The sequence below is a fragment of the Bubalus kerabau genome, chromosome 11 (assembly GCF_029407905.1).
Source record: "Bubalus kerabau isolate K-KA32 ecotype Philippines breed swamp buffalo chromosome 11, PCC_UOA_SB_1v2, whole genome shotgun sequence".
In the NCBI taxonomy this organism is placed as follows: Eukaryota; Metazoa; Chordata; class Mammalia; order Artiodactyla; family Bovidae; genus Bubalus; species Bubalus kerabau.
In genome coordinates, this window is record NC_073634.1 from 89,277,379 (window position 1) to 89,290,403 (window position 13,025).

Genomic DNA, 13,025 nt, shown 5'->3' on the forward strand with positions numbered 1-13,025 from the left:
TGTTACTGATTTGACTTCTTTGTATATAGAAACCATAAAATCATTTTGTAGATTTTTGGATTGTATTTTTTGCTTAAATACAAATGATTTAGTATGTTTTATAATACTGTAAACTAATTGAGATCATTGTGGTTAACTTAATTATAGTTTTGATAAGTTTTCAAGGAAATGTGATAATAAAATATCAGAGACCTTTTCTTATATATGTCTCTTACTTCCCACCATTGACTTTCTTTGAATATGAGTTCACTGTCTCTCTTTCTCCCAAGAGAAAACTTGATTTCTCTATGTAGCTGTATTTTCCAGTCATCTGATAGTTAATTCTTATCTGTCAGCATTTGGATTGTTTATACTGTAGATTATGCATGCTATTAGCAGATAATTTCTTGCTGTATTAGCTCACTGCAGTATTACAGCTTTGCTTTCTGATGGAAATAGGTTTGCTCACTAAGCTCCTTAGAGCAGGGACATTATTTCATTCATTTATGCTGTAGACATATTTTTTGAAAGGATATCCCAGAACTATCAAAATTAACAGTGGAGTTCTTTTTGCCTGTTCCAGTATTCCTTTGCTAAGATTGTGAAAGTGAACTTATTTTGTAATTGTATCTTATTAAGTCTTTTGTGTTTCAAGGACTTTGTGTACGTTCTGTCATTGACTAAATATTTATTTGCAACTGTTAATACTACATGTCAAGCCCTGGTTTAGGCCTGGAATGTAACAGTGAACAAAATAGATAACAAGTCCCTGCTATCAGTTTACGTGTACGATAAATGTATGTAAGATACTGATTTATGTTAAGGGGAAAAAGGTAAAACAAGGAGGAAGATATGAATATATAGGGTATTGATAATTTCAGCGGTGCCTTTTAAGACCTGATGGAAGTAGGAGAGCTGGGCATAGGCAAACGTGGATGTGAGCATTCCAGACATAAGGAAATAGCAGATCCAAAGCCAGGAGTCAGGAACATGCCTTGATGTGATTTAAAATCAGCTTTTATTTGGAAACAATATCAAACTACTGCAAAGTTTAAAAACCAAAACAAAACTGTATACGATTTGCTCAGAGACCTCATTCAAGTTTTGTTAATTGCTCAGATAATGTTCTTGAGAGAAAGAGGATCTAATCCAGGCCTGTGCATTGGATCCAGCTCTCATGTGTCTCTAGTCTCCTCAATTTGGAACAGTTCCTCAGTCTCTCTTGCTTTTCATTCTGTTCACATACTGAAGATTATAAGCTATTCATTTTGTAAACTTTCCTTCAATTTGGGTTGTCTAATGTTTCCTGATGACTTGACCCAGGATACGTATTTTGGCTGCAGTTTCACAGAAGTGATGTTGTTTTCTTGATGAATCCTTTTTCGTGGCATACAGTTAGTTTATCCCATTAGGTAGTGTTAACTTTGACCACTAGATTAATGATGATGTCTATCAAGTTTGTAGTCCGTGTAATTAATAAGTATTTTGCGGGGAGATACTTTGAAACCACATAAAATCATGTTTCATTCCCACTTTAGTCTACTAGTTTTAGCATCACTCATGTTTTTCACCTAAAATAATTTTTACCATAATGGTTGCCAAAGGGTGATACTCTGATTCAAGTAGTCCTTATAGAGGTGGTGGTAGTATAGTAGTTAGCATAACTGTCTTCTACGTATTCCTCCTCCTTTTATTAGTTGGCATTTTACTGTAAGAAAGAGAATTAATTAATATCTGAACTGATACAGTGACATATCTATTAATTAATATTTATTTACACTTTTTTTGGGGCCATGCTGTATGGCATGTGGGATCTTAGTTTCCCTACCAGAGAGCCCAAGCTCTCTGCAGTGGAAGCATGGAGTTCTACCTGTTGGATTGCCAGAGAATTCCCTTAACTTTTTAAAAAAGTTTTATCTTGAAGTAATTAGAAATTCACAGGAAGTTGCAAAAATAGTACAGAATGGTCCTGTGTACCCTTCACCTAATTTCCTCAAATGTTTATATCTTAGATAACTGTAGTACATTAACAAAATCAGGATATTTGCATCAATACAATGCATAAGTATAGATCTATGCAGTTTTATCACCTGTGCGTCTTCTTACTTTTGGCACAAGGTTCTATAGGCTCATCTAAAAATTTTCCTGCTCTAGTCCTGGGATCAGCTATTTCTCTGAGGAGCCCTAATTTTTTTTTTTAGTGGAGAAGAGTGTTTCCGGACTCTGGGTGGTAGGTGGGCTCATGGCTTTTGAGATTGCTCATGGCTGCTGCACTCAGACCTTTGCAGTGGGCAGGTCAAGCATCAATATATATATTTTCATATGTCTTTATATATTGAAAATCATGAATTTACACTGATGTCTCCAGTTCTCTCAACACCATGTTTTCATTCTAACTCTTCCCCCATCCCATATTTGCACCTCTTCTCCCAAAATTAAAAGCTGGTTCCTATTACTATATAGTTATTAATTTGCTCTTTCTTTTGTATGTAGCCAGCTCACCACCTCCACAGAACTGTGATGTTGCTCAGATGTACCTTCTTGTGAAGGCCCTGGCAGCTACTGAACTGCCTCCCTACTCTCTTTCCACTTCTTCCTTGTGTGGGTCCCCTGTTGTAATTTTAAAAACCTTCAGAAGGCCAGTGTGGCTGGAGTAGAATGAATAAGAATGGAAGTAATAGGAGGTGAGGCTTGAGAGTTAACCAATTAAGTGGGTGAAGTATGATTATAAAGAGCCTCATAGCTTATAGCAGGGAATCTGTGCTTTCCTCTCAATGAGATGGAAGTCCTTGGAGGTTCTAAGTGAGAGTGATGGGATAAGAGTGGGGAGGATGAAAGACAGTGGAAAATGATAGGATCTGGATTGAAGGTCCCTCTTGAGTCAAAAGATTGTTGAAGTATTAGAAAAAGCTGGTAGTCAAATAAGTGCTGCTGCTGCTAAGTTGCTTCAGTCATGAGTAGGATGTTTAAAATTGAAATTATGAGATGTTGCAGTTACTGATGATAATTAGGTTAAGGAGACCACAGGAATCAATAGGTATTAGGATATCTAGTAGTATAATGACATCACCAAGAATTTTGACAGGATTAGAGAATGTTAGAGAGTCTGACAGTCAGCAAGGAGCTAAAATCTTTAGAGACTGAGGGTTAGTGATAGTGGGCAGGGATGCTCACAAGAAGGGTGGCTGATGATGTGGTTCAAAGCTCAGAGTTTGCAGAAAGAGGAAGAGTGATCTAAGATCGACTACTCGGAGCAAAGAGGACACTTATCCCACCTGCAGGCTTCTACTAGTTGGGAAGGTTGTTATGGTTGGTAGTGTCATCAAGGGAACAAATAAGGTTTCAACTAGAGTAGGAAGGTAAAACAAATTGGTCATAAAAAGAAGTTCAATAATTGAATTGCATATCTATATGCATTCAATAATTGAATTGTGTAAATTGTGTAAATAATACTAACATACATACCTGCTTTCTTGCTTTAGTAATTTAACTTATGTAATATTAGGTAATTGTATCACTAGTCCTCTTGTTTGATATCTGATTTAATGTTTGAGAACATATTCTATCTATGTAAAATTTTATGGTAGAAGCATTAGAGGAATCAAATGAATTTGACAAATTCTGTACTTAAAGAATTTACAGCTAATAGATGTGATAAGCAGTGTATAGAAAACTATTTTAAGTAAAAAGTGATGTGTTCATTGCAGAACATGTGATGTGTCAAAGTTCGGAAGATGGAAAATTTTTATCCTGGCATATCAAGGAAGAAGGTTTCATGGAAATAAGTACCATTTGAACTGATCTTGAAGCAGAGATAAGATTTGGCAAATAGAGATAATCATGCAAAACATTTTCTTATGCTTAGCACTCAGTCATGGTACATGGTTGACAAGTTATTAGTAAGTTTTGAATGTTCTATGGTGAAAGACTGATATAAGCAAACTTATGAGGGTAGAAAGATAAGTGTGAAAATTTTGTTGGTCTAGGTGATGTTATCAAATAGAGATAATGTGAACCAAATATAAAATTTAAGTTTTACTGGTGGTGGTTTAGTCACTAAGTTGTGTCCGATTCTTGCCACCCCATGGACTGTAGCCTGTCAGGCTGCTCTGTCCATGAGATTCTCCAGGCAGGAATACTGGAATGGGTTGCCATTTCCTTCTCCAGGGGATCTTCCCAACCCAGGAATAGAACCTGGGTCTCCTGCATTGCAGGCAGATTCTTTCCCAACTGAGCTTAAGGGAAGCCCAAATTTTACTGGTAGCCATATTTTAAAAATGGAAAGATTAGATTAATGTTAATAATATATTTATTCCAGTATAACCCAAATATAATTTTAGCATGTAATCAATATTAAAAATTATTAATGAAGATACTGTACATTCTCTTTTTAGTACTAAGTCTTTGAAATCCAGTTTGTATTTTATATTTACAGCATATCTCAATTTAGGCTATCACATTTCAAGTGCTCAATGGCCATGCATAGCCAGTGACTTCTATACTGGACAGTACAAATCTAGAGCAAATAAGAATGAAAAGTAGTAGAATAATGGGAAATAAGATTGGAGAAGGTTAGTGGGCCCAGGTGACAAAGAATTTTCTATGCTAATTAAAGGTTTTAGACTTTTTTCTAAGCGTTTGTAAGCTGTCAAATAATTTTAAGGAGGGCGTGAAAGGTACAGATTTAAATTTCAGCAAGATTGACTGCTCCGTAGTAGATTGGAGAGGGGCAGGAGCAGTGGGTGATTAAAGGCAAGAAAACTAATTAGTAGGTAATAAATCCGAATCTGAGCAAAACACAGTGGGCAATGGAATGGAGAAGGGCGCACCTGTGAGACCTTAAAGCTAGTAGTATCCGCCATACAGAGGGACTGACCTGATGTGAGGGAGCACGAAAAGAATTTCTGAATCAGACTTACTTAAAACGGGACTGCTTATTAGAAACAGAGTAGACAACTTTTGAGTGAGAAAATATGAATTGTTTTGGATATGTTAAAATGTTTACTTTAAGAATAATAAAAAAAATCCTGATATTTAAGGAATTTGTCATCTCTAAATTTTAATCTTGTATTCCTTCAGTAGGATAGTTTTGAAATATTTTCAGGTATTCTTTCTTTATAATTTGTGTACATGTTTTAAGATACTATGTACATTATAAAATACATATAAAACGAGTTCAAAAGTAAAAGCTAAATATATAAGCATATTTTTGAGATAATTTTATGACACTGCAGAAACTTTTCTAAGTTAAAAGTATTTAATTGCATTAAAAAATTTTGGCTTCATGTTGGTACAGTGAATTGATGATTGGGTTTGAGGTTCAATTTATTTTGCTACTGGGTTTTTAAGGACTATGACAGGATATTTTAAATTTCACAAAGATATATGGACACAAATAGAAGAAGCACAATGCATTAGTGGCTGCAGTTATTAAGTCACAATACTCATTTTCCGGTTTTGCCTACCAGTTACACTACTCATTGATTGTTGGAATTTGGTTAGTAAATTTCTGTTTTCTCTGATAGGAGGCTAGTTGTTGAAAACAAATCAGAAATAATTTATTTTTATATTTAAACACATGGCTGAACATCTTTAACTGGGTCAGAAAATTATGTTTGCAAGTTTTAAAAACATGGATGTGAAAGTTGAAAAAAACAATTTTAATAGACCAAGCATCTTATTATTTGTAAATTCACATATGAATGGAACCATTTCCAGACATATTCTTTTCAAAAACACTCCTTTCCATAGCAAGAATTTCTTCTAGAGAGAAAGTTTTTCTTCTTTTCTCACTTGCTCTCAAGAAAATAGATTTTAGGGTTTTTTTTGTTTGTTTGTTTTTGTTTTTTACCATATTTTCATACACTTCAGCCATTAAAAAATTCCAGGGTTTCCCAGTGGTGTCTGAATTAAAAAAAAAAATTTTTTTTTGATGTGAAAGAAACTAACAAAAAGTTATTTTTTATTTTAGTAAAAAAGTTAGTAATTTAAAAAACTAATTAAAACTAAAATACAGGAGACTTTCAAACATTTATCATTAAGTTTAATGAAAATTGGTTAAGTGCTGGGTAGAACACAGGTAAATATTATGCAAGTAATTACAGAGATTTTTTTTCATAGTCCTGTTGTTTAGGTTTTAAATTGGGGTGTCTTTGGCTTTGTTTTGTCATTAACATGAAATATGAATTCTTGAAAAGCTTGTGTCCTGCAGAAACCATGTACCATAACTAACTGGGCTTATGAGAATAATAGAGTAGGAACAGACTGTGTAGAACCTATACAAATTTTAATTAAAATGCTAACAAAAATATTTCAAATAGCAATAATTAACAGTCACAGATATTTGAGTATCTGCAACCTTAAACCCTGAGGCTTAAACTTTTTTCTTTGAGATTTATGTCTTCTCAGCTTTTTCATCTGCACGTGTAAACTTACTAGATAGCTTAATGTCATGAGTGTAAGAGTTTTTGAAGCTGCTATTTATTTGTACTTCAGTAAGGCATTTCTCGGAGAAGGCAGTGGCACCCCACTCCAGTACTTTTGCCTGGAAAATCCCAAGGATGGAAGAGCCTGGTGGGCTGTAGTCCATGGGGTCGCTAAGAGCTGGACACGACTGAGCGACTTCACTTTCACTTTTCACTTTCATGCATTGGAGGAGGAAATGGCAACCCACTCCAGTGTTCTTGCCTGGAGAATCCCAGGGATGGCGGAGCCTGGTGGGCTGCCGTCTATGGGGTTGCACAGAGTTGGACATGATTGAAGTGACTTAGCAGTAGCAGCAGCAAGGCATTTCTACATGATTTTTGGCTTTTTTCTTAATGTCATCCTATATTGCTAAGGCTTTCGGTTTTAATTTGAGAAAGCTTGCCTATCATTTAAAAACGTTACCAACCTGGAAAAAAATCACATATTTTACTTAATATTTGAATTATTTCCTTATTTTCCACTTACATATAGGATAATTTATGTTACAGAAATTCAGGTGATAGCAGTATGTATTTATAATGATTATGGATGTACCACCATATTTCAAATAGCCTTTAGATAATTTTTAACTTTGTGGGTGGTGATATGATTAGCTTGCCTTGTTTTTAGCCTCATAATTTGGGCAGTAAGAGCTTATATAAGAAGTAGGTGAGTTATTAAACTGCCTTTTTTTTTTCCCCCCAGTTTGTACAAATTGCATTTTGGTATTATCTTAAATCTGTAATTATATCCATTATAGTCACTTTAAAAAGTTTTATTGAGGTATAATTGATATACAATAAATTGTATATAATTAAATTGTACAATTTGACTTTGGCATATGTCTGCACTCCAAAGTGGAATGCTTTTTAATCTGCTTGGTAACCTTTCTACTAGTAAATTAAAAAAAAAAAAAAATCTGGATACATGTAAGCTGTAGTATGTCACAATTCAATGAAAGCTAACAAGAGTGAGATGTTGCTGAAAACCCCCTTGTTAAACAAAAACATTTTAAGGTTAAATATACAAAATTGTAATATTTTCTTCTTGCACTTCAATGGATCATCTTATTCCCACTAAGTACATTTACTCAACTTGGGCGATTTCTGAGGTCTATTGGATATTTGGTGGGTCCTTGCATATACGATTCGGGGTCTCAGGTAGAAGTAGATAGATGTATTGGCCATGGAAAATGGTTTTCAGGATAAAGTTCAGATACGTGTTTGTTTTGTTAACTTCTCCCATTGAGTGTGGTGGTGTGGTTTAGTCACTAAGTCATGTCCGGCTCTTGTAGTCTCATGGACTGTGGCCTGCCAGGCTCCTCTGTCTATAGGATTCTCCAGGCAAGAATACTGGAGTGGGTTGCCATTTCCTTCTCCAGGGGAATCTTCCTGACCCAGGAATCGAACTCCGGTCTCCTGCATTGCAGGCAGATTCTTTACCAACTGAGCTATGAGGGAAGCAAGCCCCCCACTGAGTGTAGGAGAAATTATGGCTATTTGTGAGTTCCAGTTAAGGATGATTTTATGTTCAGTATTTTTAAGTAATTTTCGTTTTCTTTTTAAACCAGTGATATGAGTGTGTCTAAATTGATTGACAAGAGATTCTTATTCCTACTTGCTGTTGTCCAGTCACCCAGTCGTGTGTGACTCTGTGACTCCATGGACAGCAGCACACCAGACTAACCCTGTCCTTCATTATCTCCTGGAGTTTGCTCAAACTCATGCCCATTGAATCGGTGATGCCATCCAACCATCTCATCCTCTGTTGCCTCTTTCTCCTGCCCTCAATCTTTCCCAGCAATAGTGTCTTTACCATGAGTCAGCTCTTGGCATCAGGTGGCCAAAGTATTGGAGCTTCAGCTTCCTTATCAGTCCTTCCAATGAATATTCAGGGTTGATTTCCTTTAGGATTGATCTCCTTGCTGTCCAGGGGACCCTCAAGAGTCTTCTCCAGCACCATAGTTTGAAAGCATCAGTTTTGGGGCACTCAGCCTTCTTTACGGTCCAGCTCTCACATCTGTACATGACTACTGGAAAAACCACAGCTTTGACTATACAGACCTTTGTCAGTCAAGTGATGTCTCTGCTTTTTAATTATGCTATCTAGGTTTGTCATAGCCTTCCTTCTAAGGAGCAAGCATCTTTTAATTTCATGGCAGCAGTCACTGTCCACAGTGATTTTGGAGCCCAGGAAAATAAAGTCTCTCACTGTAATAAGAAAGATTGGATGTTGACTTGTACCTTTTTATTCAGAAAGACAATAGGATAAATCACTTTTCTCCCTTGCCTTCCTTTGTTGCTAACTTTCTGCATGCAGACAATTTAAGTCAGTACTGGAGCTGATTCCCATATTTTAGGCCAAAGATATTAGAAATATGGGAGATCTGGTAAGTGGGCAAGCTCTGAGGGCTTAGTTTTAAGATTTATTTGAAAGCTGTGTCTGATCTTCCTCCTTATGCAGTTTCATATAAAAGTTAGGCAGTAAGATTTTTTTTTTTTAATGTCTTTTAGGAGTTGGAGCTGGGGTTTTTCACTCCAGTTACTGTTTTCCCGGTAATCAATCTTGGGGAAACATTTTGTCCATTAGGTTCTTTTAATTCTCAGTCTTTGGTCTTACTGCTCTCTGCACTGAAATCCAGTAGATCTTTGCAACTTTAGCTTCTACTCATCACTTGGTATTTTTCTTTCTCATTCTTGAATATTTTGTGGTGATGGTGGTTTTTTTTCCCCTTTCAGTAGGGCTACAACTTTTAAATCTCTCCTGTCATTTCTGTGCATTTGAAAGTAGGGAAAGAGACAAATAGTGTTAATTTTCTTCATTGCTTTGAAGTTCTGGTTGTAGGCTTTTCCTTAATATGTTTTATTTTTTAAAGTTTATCTCAGTTTTAGTATCACTTTCTAAGAATCAGTGTTGAAATAAAAAAAAAATTACCTCCTAAGGTTTCTATGAAACTGCTTAATGAGGATGGTCATAGACATAGGGTTTTAATCAAGTCTTGAGCTAATCCAGCAACTTGATATCAGTTTTGTATACTGAAAATACTGGTATCTTTTAATAATTCAGTATTTGTTTTTTAAAAATAGTACTAAATAGAAAAAGTTTCAAGTGTAGAAATTTATATAGAAGTATAAATGTAAATATATTTATCCTTGCATTATCTTCTGATGTAAATGATTAGCAAATTAACCTATTAGTATTATTCAAAAATAATGCTACCAAAAAAAAACCTTAATGTGCAAATGATCTTTAAAAAATGGTTTACAAAAACAAAATAGTATTACCATTGAGTTGAGCCACTGCTCAAGTGTTCCAACTGCTGAAAAAGCTCTGACTCTACACTAGTGGAAGATATTATGGGGAAATATTTATAAACTATTTCTAGTTTTTTTTTCTATTTATTTATTCTTTATGGAACTCTTATCTCTCTATGATGACTTTTGGGGAGGCTGTAAGGTAAGCAAGGATTCAGTCCTTTTACTGATTCAAGCTGTAGTTTTGTTTCAAAGAAAGTTTTCTTTTGTCTTCATTATATGTACATGGAGACGGTATGAAGTGTACAGATGATGTTTCTTGGGAAAGTCTGAACTAGAGGAGAATATTCTTGTTAATAGAAGCTTCTGCCTGTCAATTTAAATGTTTTCTCCTTTGTGGAGATTAATGGAGGTCCTACAGTAGAGGACCTTTCAAATGAATGTACCCTTTTTGATTTGAAATGTTAACACAGAGTATAAATCTGGATATATCTAAAAATATGTGATTCAGATTTTGCATTTTAAACTTACTAAAATATCAAAATTATACCAACAAAGATATATTGATATTTTGGTACTTATAAATAGCCTAGTATGCTAAAATGCTAGTATGAAAAGTAGTTCAGCTATTCTTGAGAGGGAATTTGTGGGTTGAGGATGGAGGAAGGGTGTCAAAATGTGAATGTAACAGTCCCAACTTGATTGGAAGTTGTATATTAATTTTTAATGTATTTTTTTCTTTCAGTTGAAGAGAATCACTATTGTTTCAGTGTATGTGCATTAATGATGTTAGTGGCGTGTAGATAATGTTCATTGTGATTAAAAATATTTATAGCTTACTGTTAACACCTCTACACCATTCTCTATAGAATATTTTCACAAAGTGTTAACATGTTTCTTAACAGAAATTGAAAATATGAAATATTAATTGTAAATATAATATGTGCAGTTTTTCTAGAATTAGTAAAGTAAAAATTCAAGTTTTGCATGTGATTGTCCCCACATTTTCTTTCTACCCAGATCCTTAAAATCTCTCTATACTGTTTTGTTTCCTGAAATCCTTTAGCTTCCTTCTTTACCCTTCCAAGCTTCTACTGGTGGTTGAGATAAGGGAGATGAGTTAAGTATATTGAACTTCTAAAACTTAGGAAGTATTTTGCTGCATCATTTTCTAATAGCAAGACCTTGGGAATGCCAAAGTGGCTTAATCTTTCTAAACTTTGTTTCTTTTTTAAATGAGAATATGTCTTTTTCTGCCTTCCTCAGAGTTGGATGAAGTAATATATGCCCTAGTGTTTTATAAATACTGTTTCCTTCATAAGCATATCCTCTCCATTGAGTAATTTGAGACTTGGTTTGTTTCTTATTAGTTTTTTTCACTCCCACCAAGTTACATATATGTACTTTTTCCTATTTTGCTTATAAATTTAATTCATGCTTGTAGAAAGTCTAGAAAATACAGAAAAGTTAAAGAAAAAAAATAGAAACCTGAACATGCCTCATCCTGTCTTCATGTTTTTAAGGGAAATTTAGTTTTGAACCTCACTTTCCTGAGTGTAAGGATAGTTAGTGTCTCACTTATTTTTAGATTTTCTGTTCTTTCCATGTACTAGGCACACAATTAATGCATGTTGAATGAATGGGAACTAAAACTTATTCTAGGTGTATTTCTTAAAGTCAAAAGCTTTGTAAAACTTTACTGGACATTCGAAGAGAGAAAAAACATCTGACTCACAAGAAATAATAGTGGATGCACATTTTAAAATGACCTTTTTCTATTGGCTAAAAGTACAGTGGAAAATATGATAGGATCAACCCTAATATTCTCTGGCAGAAGTTAGGAAACTATTTAAAGCTATTGTACTGGGCAATTTCATATCAAAGTGGATTGACATTTATTTAATAGTGAGAGTAGCACAGTAAAATTTAAAGCCTTTTTGTCTTGAATGCTTGAAAATTGTAATAACTTTTTTTCCCTCTGTTTATTTTTTGTTAAACAGGATGGCTTAAATTCTTTGGTCCTTGATTTGGATTTTCCTGCTTTGAGGAAAAACAAAAATATAGATAATTTCTTAAATAGATGTAAGTATGTGTAAACTTCATATGTGATCACATAACTCTACTTTTGATGAGAGATTTATATTTAATATCATTACAGTCCACAAACTTTTAAATTATTAAATATTTTCAGTTTGCAATTTGATGTATTTAAATACTAATATTCTTTATTTTCAAACCAAAATTGGAAAACCAATTAAAGTATGTGAAATAGATAAAGTTCAAAATTTTGTATAAATTAAGGCTATTTAAGAGATGGGAATACCAGACTACCTGACCTGCCTCTTGAGAAACCTGTATACAGGTCAGGAAGCAACAGTTAGAACTGGACATGGAACAACAGACTGGTTCCAAATAGGAAAAGGAGTACATCAAGGCTGTATATTGTCACCCTGCTTATTTAACTTATATGCAGAGTACGTCATGAGAAACGCTGGGCTGGATGAAGCACAAGCTGAAATCAAGATTGCCCGGGAGAAATATCAAAAACCTCAGATATGCAGATGACACCACTCTTATGGCAGAAAGTGAAGAAGAACTAAAGAGTCTCTTGATGAAAGTGAAAGAGGAGAGCTCAACATTCAGAAAACTAAGATCATGGCATCTGCCACTTCATGGCAAATAGATGGGAAAACAATGGAAAGAGGGACAGACTTTATTTTCTTGGGCTCCAAAATCTCTGCAGATGATGACTGCAGCAATAAAATTAAAAGATGCTTGCTCCTTGGAAGAAAAGCTACTACCAACCTAGATAGCATATTGAAAAGTAGAGACATTACTTTGCGAGAATGGTCCATCTAGTTCAAGCTATGATTTTTCCAGTTATGTATGGATGTGAGAGTTGGGCTATAAAGAAAGCTGAGCACTGAAGAATTGATGCTTTTAAACTATGGTGTTGGAGAAGACCCTTGAAAGTCCCTTGGACTGTAAGGAGATCCAGCCAGTCAATCCCAAAGGAAATCAGTCCTGAATATTCATTGGAAGGACTGATGCTGAAGCTGTAGCTCCAATCCTTTGGCCACCTGATGCAAAGAACTGACTCATTGGAAAAGACACTGATGCTGGGAAAGATTGAAGGCAGGAGGAGAGGGGAATTACAGAGGAGGAGATGGTTGATGGCATCACTGACTCGATGGTCATGAGTTTGAGCAAGCTCCAGGAGTTGGTGATGGACAGGGAAGCCTGGTGTGCTGTAATCCATGGGCTTGCAATCAGACATGACTGAGACTGAACTAAACGGAAGACTTAGCTTTACCTTACCCAGAAGAC

The 13,025-nt window shown here is 35.0% G+C and overlaps 1 protein-coding gene across 7 annotated transcripts in view; it reads left to right on the forward strand.

The window, feature by feature from the left end:
• The window catches only part of ROCK2 (Rho associated coiled-coil containing protein kinase 2), a 132,878-nt gene that overhangs the window by 36,187 nt on the left and 83,666 nt on the right, over nucleotides 1–13,025 (forward strand). For 6 of the 7 annotated variants that reach the window (XR_008700553.1, XM_055540919.1, XM_055540917.1 and 3 more), the window contains exon 2: nucleotides 11,699–11,780. The exons of the other annotated variant lie outside the window; for it this stretch is intronic. Coding sequence is in view for 5 of the 6 variants with exons in the window: in XM_055540919.1 (XP_055396894.1) it covers nucleotides 11,699–11,780 (82 nt within the window). In the remaining variant the exon portion in view is untranslated. The remainder of the gene's footprint in view (nucleotides 1–11,698; nucleotides 11,781–13,025) is intronic. 7 annotated transcript variants of the gene reach the window in all.